This window comes from Epinephelus lanceolatus, chromosome 4 (genome assembly GCF_041903045.1).
Source record: "Epinephelus lanceolatus isolate andai-2023 chromosome 4, ASM4190304v1, whole genome shotgun sequence".
Lineage (NCBI taxonomy): Eukaryota > Metazoa > Chordata > Actinopteri > Perciformes > Serranidae > Epinephelus > Epinephelus lanceolatus.
In genome coordinates this window covers 10500936-10520803 of record NC_135737.1, presented here as the reverse complement: position 1 = coordinate 10520803, position 19868 = coordinate 10500936, and the positions used below count along the sequence as shown (strand labels likewise).

General features: G+C 40.4%; 1 protein-coding gene across 4 annotated transcripts in view; it reads right to left on the bottom strand.

The window, feature by feature from the left end:
* Positions 1-726: 726 nt before the first annotated feature.
* eml2 (EMAP like 2) overlaps positions 727-19868 on the bottom strand; it is a 48905-nt gene continuing 29763 nt past the window's right edge. For all 4 annotated transcript variants that reach the window (XM_033631519.2, XM_033631518.2, XM_033631521.2 and 1 more), the window contains 18 exons: positions 18160-18188; positions 17581-17710; positions 17084-17233; positions 15549-15618; positions 15059-15169; positions 14792-14887; positions 8335-8469; positions 8066-8165; positions 7561-7715; positions 6131-6256; positions 5839-5970; positions 5600-5667; positions 4770-4858; positions 4515-4612; positions 4028-4115; positions 3757-3852; positions 3146-3276; positions 727-2827 (listed from right to left, as the gene is read on the bottom strand). In XM_033631519.2, coding sequence (XP_033487410.1) covers positions 2705-2827; positions 3146-3276; positions 3757-3852; positions 4028-4115; positions 4515-4612; positions 4770-4858; positions 5600-5667; positions 5839-5970; positions 6131-6256; positions 7561-7715; positions 8066-8165; positions 8335-8469; positions 14792-14887; positions 15059-15169; positions 15549-15618; positions 17084-17233; positions 17581-17710; positions 18160-18188 — 1927 coding nt within the window. In that variant the 3' untranslated portion in view covers positions 727-2704. The remainder of the gene's footprint in view (positions 2828-3145; positions 3277-3756; positions 3853-4027; positions 4116-4514; positions 4613-4769; positions 4859-5599; positions 5668-5838; positions 5971-6130; positions 6257-7560; positions 7716-8065; positions 8166-8334; positions 8470-14791; positions 14888-15058; positions 15170-15548; positions 15619-17083; positions 17234-17580; positions 17711-18159; positions 18189-19868) is intronic.

Sequence of the window (19868 nt, the reverse complement as noted above, 5' to 3'; positions counted from 1 at the left end):
TTTGTAATATGTCAGAGCAAGTCGGGATGAAGTCGGACACAAAACTAACCGGCATGCATTGTGCGCCGATCGCCGGTGATCAAATCTGCGCAGGCCTGGCTCATCTTGAACAAGCCTGACTCAGAGTGGATGAGCAGCCTCACTCAGGAGCCCCTGGTGAGCTCTGGCAAGGAAAGCCAAACACTGTTTATTCTCGCACACTGCAGTGACACATAGCCGGTTGAAAATCGTAAAAGTTTCCCTCTGACAGTCGAAAACTTGATCAGTTAGTTTTTGGTTTACATTTTAAATGGAAGTAATAAATAATAAACGTCAGTTGGGTGAGCGGTTGACAAATTAGTCAAATCACTTAATATAATATTGCTCTATTTTTTAAATTCACATCAATTTTATCACTTCTGTAATTAATTTGTACACATTTCCTTCACTTCCATTTTTTCCCCCAAAAATATTTGAGACAACTTTCTTTAAATGATAAACAGGAATTTTGTGTTGAAAATGTTAAATGTAAGATGGGGAAAAGAATGGAACGTGGCGGTTTTCATTATATCACTACTGTTCAAATCAAATCGGCTTTATATCAATCAAATCAATTAAATCAGTAATTTATCATTTTTTCATTTCGCATCCATTTTTACAGATCCATTTACAATTAACATACATTTTCATCACCTAGTTTTATCAATTCATTTTCATTTTTCAAGACAATGAGCCTCCACTCAGTGGTACCTGGGTAAAAACTTTATTAACAAAACAGAAGAAGGCAAAGCACAGCTCAAGCTCACTTTCACAGCACAGCAGAACTACATTACCCTTCTGTCAATCGCTAAAAGTGCCACAATAACATTAATAACAACATCCATCATTGTTACAATTAAATATTAAAATAACACAGCCACTCGGATATAATGCATAATATATAAATTTACTCTATAGACCTTTGCAACATTAACAGCATCTACAGGAGGAGGACAGCCTCGGTCATGCTCATTCTCTTGTATTGCAGTGCCATCTAGTGATACATACAGTAGTAGTACAATCAGAAACACAGCAGGGGCGAAATGAGAGGCTCCGCACAGAGCAGCCACTCTGTACCTTTTACAGTTGCCAACAGCAATCTGTAATACTGCACCAGAAGAGTTTGTAAATCAGGCTGAGGGATGGAATAGTGGAAGATAACAAGGCAATGGGGTTATAGTAGGATTTTTAGAGGGGAATACCACCCATTTTAGGAATTCTAATACAATCTTCCTTTGCCCCAGGACAGCTCAGTCACTTCTTCTAAACATGCATTACTTTTTCATAAAGCTAAAGCCTAATTGACAGAAACACTGACTTATGGCTTTAAGAATGAGCAGTGCATGCTCACAAGAATCTGTTGCGCTCACCTGGGGTGCAGAAATGACATGAATTCTTAAAGACCAATGTGATTTTACATGTTTTAACCCTGTTATTTCAAATCATGTATACTTTACATCACAGCTCACCATTTTGCAAACCCAGCTGCTGTTTTAGATAGTCAAGTATATTTATCTTCAGTCTTCTCAATCCACTGGTTTCCATACATTTGGTATGGAATGAAAATCTATTAGAAAATATTTTTCTGGGTAATACATTACAAGTGCTGTAGTGGTCAGGCATTATTTCGCCCTCCAAATACTTTATTTTGGTGTCTGTCCACAGACTGTTGTTCCTCATGTTTTCCTCTTTAGCACTCTGCTAGTAGCAGCATGGATCTGTTTAGCACGTCTGACACTCAGCCTTTGACGTCGTCATTGTGTGTTGTGATTTGAACGGACAGAGTGTCTGGACTGAGACGCATCTGAAGAAAGCCGATTGGAATTGCACTTCAGATCACCTCCAAATGTGGTTTTGATCAGATTTGCAACAATCACCAGATTGTCAGTGACAGATAATGGATGGAATCAATTACAGTGAATCTCAGTTCTACATAATTCTCTGTCAATCTCACATTCTTGTTGAGTGGTGAAGCTGATCTAGTGTAGAATGATTTGAGAAGTCTGTACTACATTAACCAATTAACCTTACGCAAGTTTTAAGAGTCTGCAAACTGATTTTCATACTTTATGGAAACCAAAGCTGCTTGGAAGAGTAAGAAACATATCCTAATATAGAATACTAAAATCTGAATATCACCCTAACCATAACTGTATAGCATGCATTCAAAACTGGTCAGCACAACTGTAAAGTATACATTATTTGTAAATAAGGAACTAAAACTTGCAAACATACTTTCCCTTTAAAGCAGGTGGATCTTCCATTAAAGGGGTTTAAGATACAGTTTAGGCACAATTAGTACTAATGCTAGATCACAGGTTAACTGTTTCGTCACCACCAGCAGCTTCAGGCTGGGTTGGTGTTGCAGTAGTTGATTTTTTTGGGAACAGTTCACTTCCTGCATGGCAACAAGTCATTTTCTCTACATTCTATTACAAACAGCAGGACACTAAATATTTCATTTATTACAATGATACTCGTCATCTCATCCGGTGTGACATCTATGGGTCAAGTTGTATATATATGTGTGTGTGTGTGTGTGTGTGTGTGTGTGTGTTTCCAGTAGGCACAGTGGAGATACTGCCCCCTGGTGGCAGGAGGATAAAACAGTGAAGAGGTGACAGGCGTCACAAAAGATGCTGGTCCCCACTTGTGGGGGATTAGAGATGTGGGTGGACAGCATTGCCTAGACCACCCACTGCAGGACGCTGGTGTCTTTCCCACCAGTGGAGATCAGGTGACTGTCATCGTGCAGGAAGGCAACGTTGGTCACGTGACTGCTGTGGCCACCATACTCGTGGCTCGGAGCCTGTAAATTAGAGCGGGGCAAAGGGAGGACATAAACGCAGTAGAGTTATGAATTAGTCAGATGCTACATGGTGAAGTTTAGGGGCAGCCCCTCCACAATGGCCCGGACGTGTGTTTTTGTACAACCACTTTATTTAGTGTTTTTACCAGCTTTAATCACTTGGTCCTTCTGTTTTACAGAGGAAGAGACCTCTGCAGATTATTTCGCTCCTGCTAAAAACCTTCTGAACTACAAACCTCCTGAGCAATATGTGAGTACAAACACACAGAAACTGATGTGCTGACAGTGTGGAAGTGCTTGTGAGTGAACATGACTGACCCTTGGTTGAGAGCAGGGGAAGGTGAACAAGTGCACTTTGCCAAAGTCATCAGCAGAGGCCAGCAGGGATCCGTCATGTGACCTGCACACGGCGTTGATGTCTGTGCCGTCTGCTCCATCTGGCCAGATTCCTGAGAGATAGAAATACAGTCAAAGGGTGAGAAAGAAAAAGAAACATAATATAATACTGAGATTCTCTTCATGTTCTGCTTCTGGCTGCAGCAAAATGACACTCGGTGGTTCGATCAAAGGTCAATCTGGACTTTTCTCCAACAACAGAAGTGACTGTCAAAATTTTGCAGGTTGGTGAAATTCACAAAGTATTAGGGTCTTTATATCGACTTGGAAACTTCAGAAGGTTTGAATTTTTTGTTACAATTTAGAGCTGCCAATGAGCACATTTGCTTGGTGCAGCTTTATGCTTTTTGTTCTTCCTGTCAACTGCTCTGAGCATCAGCCAACTAATGCTAAAATGCAAAGTATTTAAAACTGAAAAGTGAATTTGATAATTCACCTGGTGACACTATGGAAAGAGTCAGCTTGTTGATCTCATGTGAACTCATGAGTTTAGATGACCAGTGTACAGGCTGAATTGAGTTTTATGGACTTACCAAAGGTGTTGAAGCTCAGAGTGCAGGTGGAAGTGGCCCACTCCAGGTTGCGCACTGTGTCCATGTTGGTCACATGTTTACCACTGGATGCCTCCCCTGACAAAAAATACCAAAAAATCATCATGCTCTGTGATTAAAATGTCACATAAACATTTTATCTGTCTTTGAGACATGAGTGATTTGATTTGATATATTTTAGCATAAATTGTCATTTTGGCAATAAGATTAAAAAGGTGATCTTTAAGTGTATGTGAACAGAAGGAGGACCTACAGAAGAGGATCTCGTAGTCTCCTGAGTTGGTAACGAGGTACTGACTGTCTGCAGACCAGTCCAGATGGGTGACAAAGCTGGAGTGGCCCTGGGTAAAAAAAGAGAAGTTTATGTTGCTTGAAAAGTGATCACACAGAGAATGAGGGATTCATTCTAAACACTCCATTTTGGAAAACGTGCCTGGAATTTCATTAAGTGTTTTATTAAAACTGACTCAAAGGAGTCAGATACTGCTTATTATTCATTTATGTCAGGATGGAAACATTTATTTCAGCACTTCAAGTTAAAGTACCAGTTAAGTTTAACATTAAATAGATTATAAAGTTATCCATCTTTCAACTTTTCTCCTCTAATACAGTTGCACATCAAGAGCGACCAAGTGTCCACAAAACTGCTGCTACTGCTCAAATGAAAAAAAATATTTTAAAGCTTTCAGACATGTGAGACACGAATTGTCAGAGGGCTTATTTTAGGAATGTATACTTACAGTGCATTTCCCCACACGGCTGTACTTGCGGCCATTCTCCGTCACAGCATAGATGTAAACAAAGTTGTCATGGGAAGCAACAGCCAGGAAGTTGCCGTCTAAAAGGCACAAGAGTTAACAGTCCTGTTAGCAGAGTTAATTCTGCACTGAGACATGACCATTCCTGAGCCATGTTATACCAGCGGCTCTTGTCACTGTGTCTACAGTTTGTATTTTATGGATCAGGGTCAGTGATGTGAACAGCTTATGTTATACCTGGAGAGTACTTGACGTTGGAAATGATCTCATTGCCGTCAGTGTGCATAGAAACAAGATCCCGGGTGTCAGCGTCCAGCACCAACCACCTGCAACACAACACATACACATCAGAAATCTGGGAAAATGACAGCCTTCACAGGTTGATGTCTTTAAAAGAACAGTGTGTAAGATTTAGGGGGATTTAGTGGCATCTAGTGGTGAAGGACTGCAGATTTCTCCAAGTTAGTGCACATTTACATTTATATTTACATTTACATTTATAATAAATTTTCGCTGCTCCACAAACTTTATTATTCTAGAAGCTTAAAGTTTTTCCGTTTCCTCCTACAAGTTTGTAACTACAGTTTTTAGTTTTGTTGCCTAAATGTCCCACTATAGTTGCTACAGTGACATTGCTGCTCTGACTGCATTACTCTCAGCAATAAAACGCTAGCTTCTTCAATTTGCCAAATGGGCCATGTAAACAGCAGTGCGCCAGGTGCATACCCACCTAGGATTAATTACGGGACTAAACACAACCCCCTTGCCCCTTGCGCTTTACTTTGTGCCCAGATTATGCGCCGTTTAACTTTAAGATTAGGACACGCCCTAAATGCAATTGTGCTATGTACTTTAGACCATGTACTATAGATGGTTTAAATAGGGCCAAAGACTGTAACTATGCTTGACCAATTAATCTTAATAAATATAAACTCAGTAATGCCTCTTTACACACTCTATAGCTTTACATGGTTGCTGCTTTTAAATAATGGATTAGTTGTCTTGCATGATAGTTGTTGCTGTGAATGTTGTGAATGGTGGTTAGTGTTAAGTTCTGTGAGGCTGACCTTCCAGTCATGGTCCCCACAGCCATAACAGCCCCACTGGGATGGAAACCTACAGACCTCCCTGGATCCTGGAGCAGAGAAGATGATGAATCACTTTAATCAATTTATGACTCTTATTATTGAAAACAGAATTGTCCAATTGCTTTTAAATTCTTTGTTATATTCTAGTGCTGTCAGGTCAGTGCTTAACGTTCTGATGTTTAAGGCACAAAACAAATCTACATTCTACAACCAGTCACCTCGATGGTCTTGCTCCAGAGGGGCTGATGGGAGATAGTGTCCCACAGATGAACCTGTTTGTCCTGGGAACAGGTGACAAACTGCTCCATGGAGGGATGGATGTCCAGACCCCACAGCTCATCTGTGTGACCCTGTAACACAGTACATGTCTTATTTAATACACTGGAGACCGCCATGTGCACACAGTTAAAATGTTTGTTACCACATTCCATTATAAATAAAATTATCAGTGTGCTCTTCTTAAAAGAGAAACGTGAGTGAGTGTCAGTGTGTGTGTGTGTGTGTGTGTACCTGTACAATAGGAGTTAATGTATCAGGGAAGGCGGCTCTGATTATGGCATTCTTAGTGGTTCCTACAAAGAGCTCTCCAGGTTTACCTTCAGCCAGAGCCCGCACAGGACCGAGCGACTCACCCACCTGGACACATACACAGCACAGACTGAAAGAAAGCTTGCATGTTCCTGTTAAAGAGTCCCACACATTGTTTAGATCACTGGTTCCCAACCTGGGGTTCCTGACCCCCCCACTATGGGCCTTCTTGATTTTAAGAGGCTTAAGAAAACTTTTTAAAAAATATATACAGTGGGCCAAATCTCAGCCTTTCATATTTTTCTGTGCAGAAAACAAAAAAATTGACTTTTTTTTAGAACCTTATCCAAGATATAAACTCAAAAATATCTCACAGGATAATGGCACAGTGAAGACCTGAACACAAGCTATATTCATAGAGTCTTCACTCTCTGCTAAACAGCCCTGTCCTGCCTCAGGAAAAGTATGCAGTAAAAACAACCAAAGAATTAATCGAACGTCAAGCATCAGAGAGAAAACACTGAATTTGTCAAAAAAGAAGCCCATTAAGTACATCAGTAATATGACTAAAATATGACTAAAAATATCAGGAAAACTCATCTATGATGGAATATTCACAGGAAATAATCTGCTTCAAAGATTCAGTCAAACTGCTCGTTTTACACAAACTTCTTGAAGTTACTGCGTTCACTATTTTGGTTAATTGTACAGTTTATCAGTTGTTTTGCACTGTGGTGGTTGTTGTTATGCATTTAATATAATATGATATGTCCATAAATTGTCACCTAGTCGTGGGTTGTCAGTACTCCATGATTGAACAAAAGGGTCTCTTAAGGAAAAAGGTTGGGAACCACTGGTACAGATCACGATAGAGCTCAAAGAAAAAAGGACTAGGCCAACAAAGTCATTCAGACTTAAAATACTTGGCAATGTCAAGAATGAAGACACCATTTTGTGTTAAATTCAGGGCTGTCCCAAAGGATTCCAAGTTTTGAAGCTTTAATCGTTGCCATGGTAATCAACATCCCAATCAGTATTCCAATTCCTCATTTTTTGTATCGTATTTTCACCAGTAAACTGGTGAAGGAAACTGAAAGTAAGTGTAAAGTTATTAATAATTTAGTGAAAGTGCTAATTCCTGCCAAAGTCAGGGTAATTTTAAGTGGTTCAATAGTGTATCTGAATATAAACCCCCCCCCATGTTCCTGAGGTCCTGGCGCATCCAACTGAAGCTTTGAATATCAATAATAGCAGTAATATTAATATAATATAGTAATGATTACAGGGGATCAAAGCTTCAAAAATGGTATGCCTCCCTAAAAGGCTCCAATAATATCAAAGGGACACCGATTTTCTCAGAATTATTCTGACTGTGTCCCTTTAATGTAGACAGGACACTTCAGCTCCCTTACCTCCATCTCCGCCTGTTTTCTGTAGTCGTGGTCCCACAGCACCACCTTGCGGTCCTTCCCTCCTCCAGACACCATGGTGCCGTCCTTCAGGACACAAACAGAGAAAATCCCTCCCTCATGAGCCCCCGACACCATCTGGCTGATGCGGTTCCCACCTGTCAATCGGAACAAGGAGCAAATTGAAACACAGAGGACACAGATCCTTTTATATTTTCAGGCTTTTGAATGAACAAATGAAAACTGCACATTACAGTCACTTGATAATGAGCCCAGGGAACATTTTTCTGCCTGAGTTGTGAAGGAATGAGTGACTTCCTCTTAAAATAAAACTGTGCACCACGGTTTTATGGCTATGTTTAAGTACTGATCCACGACTGGGAAATTGGTTTGATTTTTCTGTATCTTTACAGGTTGCTTTTCAGCTCTGCTGCATTAACATTTTCGTACTTCAGTGACCAGCCAGTCTTCCAGTGTTTGAAGGTCATTGTTCTCATTGAGATTCTACCTTTGGCCCAGACATAGATGTTTCCACTGGAGTCTCCTGTGATGGCGTCTCCATTCTCAGCAAATGCCACACACAACACATACTTTGGCTTCTCATGTTTCTAGAGAAAAAGAAAGAGACAGACAGAGAGAGAGAGAGAGAAGGAATAATTTATTGCATATATGACTGCATTTATTTTAGCCAACTGTGCATAATGAAACAACAATTAAGTGTATTTTAGTAGTTAAAAAGGTTAACTTGAGGTCAAAGGGTTGTTATCATGGCCGTACCTCGAACAGGCCCTGTTTCTTAGTGAGAGTGTTGCCCTCCATGGTCCAGAAGTTGATGTGAGATTTTCCACAAGTGACAATCAGGTTGGCATCCATGGGATGAAACACAGCGCCCAGTACAGAGTCATTGGAGCACTGCAGAGACACGAGGCATAAAGATGCAAACATGTTTAGTGGTCTGAGAAGAATTTGTAATATTGCAATCCTTTTGTCCTGGTTATCCATACTGTTTGGTAATTAAAGGGCGGGTCCATCTGTGTTCCTTTCTGTGTTTCTCAAATGCAAACTCCAACTCAGTGGTGACGTAGGTTACAGTGCCAATAGATCGACGTCATTTTATTACCTACAGTTACAGGGCAGCAGAGAGATTACCTGGGAACAGAAGCTACAGTACGCAATGTAGCGTCAGGGACCATTCTGAAGTCATCAAGTACCATTCTGAAGTATGGGGCGTCAGTGGCTTAGTGGTAGAGCAGGCGCCCCATGTACAAAGCTGTTGCCGCAGTGGCCCGGGTTCGATTCCAGCCTGTGGCACTTTGCTGCACGTCACTCCCTCTCTTTCTCCCCCCCTTTATGCTTGTCTGTCCTATCCATTAAAGGCTAAAAAATGCCCAAAAAATATCTTCATGTACCATTCTGAAGTCATCAAGTACCATTCCGAGGTCATCAAGTACCATTCCGAGGTCATCAAGTACCATTCCGAAGTCATCAAGTACCATTCCGAGGTCATCAAGTACCATTCCGAGGTCATCAAGTACCATTCTGAAGTCATCAAGTACCATTCTGAAGTCATCAAGTACCAGTCCGAGGTCATCAAGTAACATTCTGAAGTCATCAAGTACCATTCTAAAGTCATCAAGTACCATTCTAAAGTCATCATGTACCATTCTGAAGTCATCAAGTACCATTCCGAGGTCATCAAGTAACATTCTGAAGTCATCAAGTACCATTCTGAAGTCATCAAGTACCATTCTGAGGTCATCAAGTACCATTCTAAAGTCATCAAGTACCATTCTGAAGTCATCATGTACCACTCTGAAGTCATCATGTAACATTCTGAGGTCATCAAGTACCATTCTGAAGTCATCAAGTAACATTCTGAGGTACCATTCTGAGGTCACCAAGTACCGTTCTGAGGTCATCAAGTACCATTCTGAAGTCATCAACTACCATTCTGAGGTCATCAAGGACAATTCTGAAGTCATCAACTACCATTCTGAAGTCATCAAGTACCATTCCGAGGTCATCAAGTACCATTCTGAAGTCATCAAGTACCATTCCGAGGTCATCAAGTACCATTCTGAAGTCATCAAGTACCATTCTGAGGTCATCAAGTACCATTCTGAGGTCATCAAGTACCATTCTGAAGTCATCAAGTACCATTCCGAGGTCATCAAGTACCATTCTGAAGTCGTCAACTACCATTCTGAAGTCATCAAGTACCATTCCGAGGTCATCAAGTACCATTCTGAAGTCATCAAGTACCATTCCGAGGTCATCAAGTACCATTCTGAAGTCATCATGTACCACTCTGAAGTCATCATGTAACATTCTGAGGTCATCAAGTACCATTCTGAAGTCATCAAGTACCATTCTGAGGTACCATTCTGAGGTCACCAAGTACCATTCTGAGGTCATCAAGTACCATTCTGAGGTCATCAAGTACCATTCTGAAGTCATCAACTACCATTCTGAAGTCATCAAGGACAATTCTGAGGTACCATTCTGAAGTCATCAAGTACCATTCTGAGGTCATCAAGTACCATTCTAAAGTCATCAAGTACCATTCTGAAGTCATCAACTACCAGTCTGAAGTCATCAAGTACAATTCTGAGGTACCATTCTGAAGTCATCAAGTACCATTCTGAGGTCATCAAGTACCATTCTGAAGTTATCATGTAACATTCTGAGGTCATCAAGTACAATTCTGAAGTCATCAAGTACCATTCTGAAGTCATCAAGTACCATTCTGAGATCATCAAGTACCATTCCGAGGTCATCAAGTACCATTCCGAGGTCATCAAGTACCATTCTGAAGTCATCAAGTACCATTCTGAGGTCATCAAGTACCATTCTAAAGTCATCAAGTAACATTCTGAGGTACCATTCTGAGGTCACCAAGTACCATTCTGAGGTCATCAAGTACCATTCTGAGGTCATCAAGTACCATTCTGAAGTCATCAACTACCATTCTGAAGTCATCAAGGACAATTCTGAGGTACCATTCTGAGGTCATCAAGTACCATTCTGAGGTCATCAAGTACCATTTTGAGATCACCAAGTACCATTCTGAAGTCATCATGTACCATTCTGAGGTCATCAAGTACCATTCTGAGGTCATCAAGTACCATTCTGAGGTCATCAAGTACAATTCTGAGGTCATCAAGTACCATTCTGAGGTCATCAAGTACCATTCTGAGGTCATCATGTACCATTCTGAGGTCATCAAGTACCATTCTGAGGTACAATTCTGAGGTCATCAAGTACAATTCTGAGGTCATCAAGTAGCATTCTGAGGTCATCAAGTACAATTCTGAGGTCATCAAGTACCATTCTGAGGTCATCAAGTACCATTCTGAGGTACAATTCTGAGGTCATCAAGTACCATTCTGAGGTCATCAAGTACCATTCTGAGGTCATCAAGTACAATTCTGAGGTCATCAAGTACCATTTTGAGGTCATCAAGTACCATTCTGAGGTCATCATGTACCATTCTGAGGTCATCAAGTACCATTCTGAGGTACAATTCTGAGGTCATCAAGTACAATTCTGAGGTCATCAACTACCATTCTGAGGTCATCAAGTACCATTCTGAAGTCATCAACTACCACTCTGAAGTCATCAAATACCATTCAGAGGTCATCAAGTACCATTCTGAAGTCATCAAGTACCATTCTGAAGTCATCATGTACCATTCTGAAGTCATCATGTACCACTCTGAGGTCATCATGTAACATTCTGAGGTCATCAAGTATCATCATGAGGTCATCAAGTACCATTCTGAAGTCATCAAGTACCATTCTGAGGTCATCAAGTACCATTCTAAGGTCACCAATTACTATTCTGAAGTCATCATGTACCATTCTGAAGTCATCAAGTACAATTCTGAGGTCATCAAGTACCATTCTGAGGTCACCAAGTACCATTTTGAGGTCATCAAGTACCATTCTAAGGTCACCAATTACTATTCTGAAGTCATCATGTACCATTCTGAAGTCATCAAGTACAATTCTGAGGTCATCAAGTACCATTCTGAGGTCACTAAGTACCATTTTGAGGTCATCAAGTACCATTCTGAAGTCATCAACTACCATTCTGAGGTCATCAAGTACCATTCTGAAGTCATCAAGTACCATTCTAAGGTCACCAATTACTATTCTGAAGTCATCATGTACCATTCTGAAGTCATCAAGTATAATTCTGAGGTCATCAAGTACCATTCTGAGGTCACTAAGTACCATTTTGAGGTCATCAAGTACCATTCTGAAGTCATCAACTACCATTCTGAGGTCATCAAGTACCATTCTGAAGTCATCAAGTACCATTCTAAGGTCACCAATTACTATTCTGAAGTCATCATGTACCATTCTGAAGTCATCAAGTACCATTCTGAGGTCATCAAGTACCATTCTGAAGTCATCATGTACCATTCTAAGGTCACCAATTACTATTCTGAAGTCATCAAGTACCATTCTGAAGTCATCAAGTACCATTCTGAGGTCATCAAGTACCATTCCGAGGTCATCAAGTACCATTCCGAGGTCATCAAGTACCATTCTGAAGTCATCATGTACCACTCTGAGGTCATCATGTAACATTCTGAGGTCACCAAGTACCATTCTGAGGTCATCAAGTACCATTATGAGGTCATCAAGTACCATTCTGAAGTCATCAACTACCATTCTGAGGTCATCAAGTACCATTCTAAGGTCACCAATTACTATTCTGAAGTCATCATGTACCATTCTGAAGTCATCAAGTACCATTTTGAGGTCATCAAGTACCATTCTGAAGTCATCAAGTACCATTCTGAAGTCATCATGTACCATTCTGAAGTCATCAAGTACCATTTTGAGGTCATCATGTACCATTCTGAGATCACCAAGTACCATTCCGAGGTCATCAAGTACCATTCCGAGGTCATCAAGTACCATTCTGAAGTCATCATGTACCACTCTGAGGTCATCATGTAACATTCTGAGGTCACCAAGTACCATTCTGAGGTCATCAAGTACCATTATGAGGTCATCAAGTACCATTCTGAAGTCATCAACTACCATTCTGAGGTCATCAAGTACCATTCTAAGGTCACCAATTACTATTCTGAAGTCATCATGTACCATTCTGAAGTCATCAAGTACCATTCTGAAGTCATCAAGTACCATTCTGAAGTCATCATGTACCATTCTGAAGTCATCAAGTACCATTTTGAGGTCATCATGTACCATTCTGAAGTCATCAAGTACCATTCTGAGGTCATCAAGTACCATTCTGAAGTCATCATGTACCATTCTGAGATCACCAAGTACCATTCTGAGGTCATCAAGTACCATTCTGAGGTCATCAAGTACCATTCTGAAGTCATCGACTACCATTCTGAAGTCATCAAGGACAATTCTGAGGTACCATTCTGAAGTCATCAAGTACCATTCTGAGGTCATCAAGTACCATTCTAAAGTCATCAAGTACTATTCTGAAGTCATCAACTACCACTCTGAAGTCATCAAGGACAATTCTGAGTTACCATTCTGAAGTCATCAAGTACCATTCTGAAGTCATCAAGTACCATTCTGAGGTCATCAAGTACCATTCTAAAGTCATCAAGTACCATTCTGAAGTCATCATGTACCACTCTGAAGTCATCATGTAATATTCTGAGGTCATCAAGTACCATTCTGAGGTCATCAAGTACCATTCTGAAGTCATCATGTACCATTCTGAAGTCATCAAGTAACATTCTGAGGTACCATTCTGAGGTCACCAAGTACCATTCTGAAGTCATCAAGTACCATTCTGAGGTCATCAAGTACCATTCTGAAGTCATCAACTACCATTCTGAGGTCATCAAGGACAATTCTGAGGTACCATTCTGAGGTCATCAAGTACCATTCTGAGGTACCATTCTGAGGTCACCAAGTACCATTCTGAGGTCATCAAGTACCATTCTGAGGTCATCAAGTACCATTTTGAAGTCATCACCTACCATTCTGAGGTCATCAAGTACCATTCTGAAGTCATCAACTACCATTCTGAAGTCATCATGTACCATTCTGAGGTACCATTCTGAGGTCACCAAGTACCATTCTGAGGTCATCAAGTACCATTCTGAGGTCATCAAGTACCATTCTGAAGTCATCACCTACCATTCTGAGGTCATCAAGTACCATTCTGAAGTCATCAACTACCATTCTGAGGTCATCAAGGACAATTCTGAGGTACCATTCTGAGGTCATCAAGTACCATTCTAAAGTCATCAAGTAACATTCTGAGGTACCATTCTGAGGTCACCAAGTCCCATTCTGAGGTCATCAAGTACCATTCTGAGGTCATCAAGTACCATTCTGAAGTCATCAACTACCATTCTGAGATCATCAAGTACCATTCTGAGGTCATCAAGTACCATTCTGAAGTCATCAAGTACAATTCTGAGGTCATCAAGTACCATTCTGAGGTCATCATGTACCATTCTGAGGTCATCAAGGACAATTCTGAGGTCATCAAGTACCATTCTGAGGTCATCAAGGACAATTCTGAGGTCATCAAGTACCATTCTGAGGTACAATTCCGAGGTCATCAAGTACAATTCTGAGGTCATCAAGTACCATTCTGAAGTCATCAAGTACCATTCTGAGGTCATCAAGTACCATTCTGAAGTCATCAAGTACCATTCTGAGGTCATCAAGTACAATTCTGAGGTCATCAAGTACCATTCTGAAGTCATCAAGTACCATTCTGAGGTCATCAAGTACCATTCTGAAGTCATCAAGTACCATTCTGAGGTCATCAAGTAGCCTACTGCTGCGGACACCACATTAGTGTGGTTATGAAAGTCACACAATATCATAAACTAACTAAGTGATCAGTGATAAGCAGTAACTCCTCGTATTCTGTGAGGTAAAATTACTGTTTCTGTCAGGAGTCTGGTGGCTTTGAGCAGAAGCAGGTGCAAAATGTATTTTAGCCTCCTAAAACAAGAAAAATCTAAAAAAAAAAATCAACATCAGGGCTTGAGAAAATAGCATTTGGATGCTAAAACATATATACTTTGACCAAAATTTGAATTTTCAGATTTCAATACATCAGAAACACTACTGGAAATCTACAAAATGATATGAAAACAAAAAAATAAATAAAAAGAGAGAACCGTCCTTTAAAGTTTCGAACCAGGAGCTCAATAATGTTGCAGCTTTATCATTGGGATCAGGATCAGGAGGTCAAAGGTAAAAGCTTGGGGTACCTTGACATCAGCAAGTTGCTTCTCCTTCTGCCAGTTCCAGACTGACAGGATGTGATCATTGGCGTCGTCCACAGCGCAGAGGAAGTTGCCGCCATTCTGAGAGCAAAACAAGGAGTAAGATTTTTATAGAGCAAAAAGGCAGTTACATGTATTTATTAGTATAACTTAATAAACATTTACTCTTTTGTAGATCACCAGTCAGTGCCTGATTGAACTGTGCACAGCATCAAAGCCTCAGTAAACTCTACAGGATTGGAAGCTGCTTACCGACTTAGAGAAAGCCACACAGGTGACCGCTCTGTCAAACACTCCCATCCCGATCACATGGAGCGTGTTGAGGCTCACAGAGTCCCAAACACGAACATGAGGAGCCAGCAGCTGAACAGACAGGCAACAGGGTTTAAATCAGACAAAGAAACAGTGTCAGATAAACCAATTTAATAGATGGAAACAAAAAACTGCAGTAAGATAAAAAAAAAGGATCTGATAGAATAATTTAACAGATTTTCTATTTTTTTTTTTTGCTTTATTTTAAAGGTTTTGTTTCATGTAAAACTATAAAAGTTACTCTTCATGCTACAGCCCTTCCTGCACAGTCTTTAATAGGATTTCTTTTACTATTTATAACCACTGGCATTTGAATACTGTGGATTTTTTCCTCTCTTTAGCCTTGTTCAAAGTCAGCTGTATTAAAATTTAGCAGTGAGTAAAACAGTAAAACTAAGTAGGAGGATGTGAATGATGGTTTTCACAGTACCTTTCCATCTTTAGAGTTTCCAGCCACTTGCCCTGTTGCTATGGTGACCATGTCAGGATGAACACTCAAGCTATGGAGAACAAATATAAATAATTACTTCATTTTAATTTTTTAATGATGCTCCTGGCTTTTATAGGAAAATTTTGTGAAATCGCAGAGAGACGTTCCACTGCAGATTTAAACAGCTGATTCAGATTCATGTGAACACTGAAATGATATTACAACTGGGGATTACTTCTACTCACAACTATTTTGCATAGACTGAATCACTATGTTTGTTTAAAATAACTTCCGCATACAAGACTCCTGCATCACATATATAAAATCAATCGGTGCTGAGCAAACGCTGTCTCAATTGTTTCATTTTTAGCCACGTAAAAAAAGTCCCACTGAAAAATATCAGTATCAGTTTAAGTGTACACTTTATTTAGAATATTTTCACCATTTCCCCTTGCCTTTTCTGAGGGGGAACTGAGGCCATTATCTCAAGCCACCAGACTCCATTAACAAAAAAAAATGTAATTTTACTTAACAGTGACACTGATCTACCGCTGCCTCAATGTAAGATAAAGGGGTTAAAATATTCCAAATATAGCGTACACTTAAACTGATAGACTTTTTTAGGTGGTATATTTTGCTGTGGGCCCCCTCCACAGGAGGACGTTGTTAAGCTTCCATGCCCGTAGATTTGGTTAATCAAAGACAATAGCAAAGGAACATGGCACATAAAATAAGCGTCGCGGAAACGTCTGATGGGTTTAACTATATATCTTTAAACATTACAGTTACGGCTGAAAATCACAACAGTAATAAACAAGTTTGCTGATTTGTCTGCAATGCAAAACAGCTGCTAGTTGTCTACCCGTAAATAATTGTTGTGGTTAGCATGACATCACAGCGATTTGGTCTATAGCAAGAAGAGTACTTAATATGACGCCGTGGGAGAGGAGAACACAATTGGTTACCTGTACAGATGAGTAGCTTTCCCAGCATGCCCCAGGGGGGATTCAGTTTGTTTACATCCCAGTGTTTCCAGTCACAGAGCTCATTCAGAATGTCATCTGGTGCTCATTAAGTAAACCGAAAATCACGTACATGATAAATACAGTGAGCTGCATGAAGCTGTCAATAACGTGTGAAATATTTGAGTATCAGATTTGACTGAATAACAGATGAGATGGATAAAGAAGACTTGCATGAAGCGTTTAAATGTTCCAACAGTGCTGATGTGTTGTTGAAAAGTCGTCTCACAGGAGATACAGAGTCACTGCTCTGTTTAAACAAATGTTTCCATATCCGGCTGCTTTCTGTGTCCTGTGTGTTATTCTACATGTGTGCTGAACACTGTACTTATGTAAATTATTTTTCAGCACAGGCTTTAATCAAAGAGGATATGTGTCCATGCACACAAGAACCAGGGAAAATGGGAGAATCCAGGTGAAGCAGGAAGTCAGACAGCAAGTTAGTCTACCCTGACCTTATGTTATATGTCAAACCCCTGGAATACAGCTCTTATAAGCCTGCTGTCTTCTCACCATTTAACATCGTCATTGTGGCCCAGGTAGTGTCTCTGCTGCTGCTCCTCGGTGTTGTACAGCACCACCACAGAGGCATTGAAGTAGACAATCTCTCCTGTGGGCAGCAGGTAGAGGTTGGAGCGGCAGTCACGTCCACGGTAGCCATACCTAGTCCACGCTTAAGTTAGGGAACATGACCAGGACCAGCAAATGAGAACATGTAATATTCAAAAGAAAAGCTTGAATGACCCAAATATTATATTTTAGATTTACTTCCTTCCAAATGACTGTTTCATTAATGGAGTTAATTATTCATATTTCTATCCATCTGTGAATGTCTATCCCAGGGGTTTTCAAAGTCACTGTGCACTGTCCTCTGATACAAACACAGGATTAACAGACAGACAGATAATAATTCATTCATTTCTCATCCATTCATGCACTCTCTCCTGATCCATCAAAAAAACTGTTTCTGTGTGTATTTCTTAGTTTCCCTCTGCCAGTCTGAAGGATACACCCACTGCAGTTTAAGCTTGCGGTCAGGTAGGGCCACCTTCTGGTCGAGGCTGTAGCTCTCCCTCTGCTGGTCAGGGATGTGCATGGTGACAGGACGACCTCGGAGGAACATCCTCACGTAGCCGTCCTCTGGAGGGAGAGAGACAGGGAAGAAAAAAAGAGATGCAAGTTTACGTTGAGGGAAAGGAACAGAGAAACAAAAGTCAAGCTTCAGAGACACAGAGACACGTGTCTCTTTTTAGAAAATGACAGCACTGCATATACTGAAAGTTACAAAAGCTCAGAGTCTACGTTTAAACACAGACTCATCCACACACTGACTTCCATCCTCTTTCTTCTAATCCTGTTTTTTTAGTGTTTTAGTGCTTTAAAAAAGTAGGTTTTCCTGACTTGACTCTACAAAAACAGGCGAGAGAATTGTGGCTCCTTGAAATCTAAAATCCACCGTACAGTAAAACACATCATCTACTCCACAAAAACAGAAAGGGGCTCTTTCGAAGGATCACCAACTGAAGTCACTGACAGTGACTACAACAAAAACAATTAATTAAAACATGAGTGGGGTAAAAGCCTCTTACCTGCATTAAAGGTGCATTCTTTGGATTTGCTGAAACAGAAAAAAAAAAAACCCAGAATGAAATGTTTCTTGTAAAGATTGTTGAATACCATGAGATAATTCAGGGTCTGGCTGTCATCTTAATGGAAAAATAATGGTAGTGCAAGCAGTAGTGCACCACGTGTCAGCAGGTAATCAGACAATACACACAAGCTCCTGAGACTTTGTTCCATAAGATCAGGAGTTCCTATAAGATTCTGAATTATTTATTCTTTGCTCGACAGGCTGCAGCCCTCATTTTCACATTAACTGGATAGTAGGGAGCTGCAGAGCACAGAGTCAGCAAAAACACACAGGCCATGCATCATATAATTCAGACTTAGAAGACAGATCTCATCCTTTTCTAATTCTTTTCTGAGATGATGGACTCTGGAGGCAAGATGAAGGTCCCTCATGCTTGGAGAGATTCTTTTTCATGTACAGTGCATATTAACTAGAATGTTCAGTATGCATCAAACATGTGCAATTGAACAGTGGCATGTTTTTAAAAGGGCTGCCCCCTGAAAGTAAAAGATTTGAATCAGTCGGGGACCCCCTCAATCATCTAAAATTCCTTCAATCTGAGCAGCATTTTTATTTTTTTTTGTTCAGTCAGTATACAGTATTTTTGGGGACTGTGATCCCCAAATTTAGCTGGAGAGTGAGAACTCTTTGCTTTCTGCTCTCAGCTCGCAGCTGCGGATCCAGACCCATGGTAAGTCTGAGTGAGATGGAGGCGGCTGCCCGGAGAGAGGGAGAGGCTTTGCCCAGTCAGGCTCTGAGATAACGTTATCTTCTGCCTTCTGCCCAAAAGTGAAATTACAGCTCACAGCAACTTAATACGACATAGTCTCTGCATTTTGTTTGATATCTAGTGTTGTCAAAAAATTATGCTGCACATTTCGCACCGGTCATCAGTGTGTTAGCATGCATTAGCTTGGAGGGCTAACTTGGCTTGTATACTATATCACATGAATGTCACGGTCACTCTGAAGTTCCTGCTGAGCCCTATTCAAACTCTATATGGAAAAAAGAGAACAAATAGTTGAATATTTGTATTGAACAGACAAATCCGATTGACATGAGTACAGCCGAGTACAGCCCTAGTTTCCAATGTAACAACAAGTCACTTGAGGTTGTTTGTTCAGGCGTCAGAAATATTAAGACCATGATTTTAAGGTATGTTCATTTTTCTAGAGGTTTTTGTTGTGTCATTTTGTTTTGTTTATTCATTTCTGCCCAAGGCTCCTATGGACAGTTAATGCTACCCTGGGCATACATCTTTGTTACTGGACGAGACACAAAGCTAAAGACACATCTCTGCTTTTCTTTGATGAATACAGAAAATGAATAAAGTACCAACTCTGTAATGTGACCGTGTATACAAGTTGATAAAGACCGTCTTTGATGGAGTCAGCAGACACAAAGTAAACAGAGAGGCCCTATTATTTGTGTATCCACACATGAATGGTGACACTATGAGTTAAACACACTGTCAATGTGCTGTGCAGCCAAGCAATGTGACAGAGGAGGATCACAGCAAAGACAAGATGGAGAATCATGAGTGTTTTGAATGTCAGACAGAAAAGCTGAGTGTGTTTATATGAAAAAGTTTCTGCTTTAAATTTTAAATGACAACGAATGAGTCAGCCACTTTGCCAAAACCCATAATTAGACCTCTCAATCAAAACC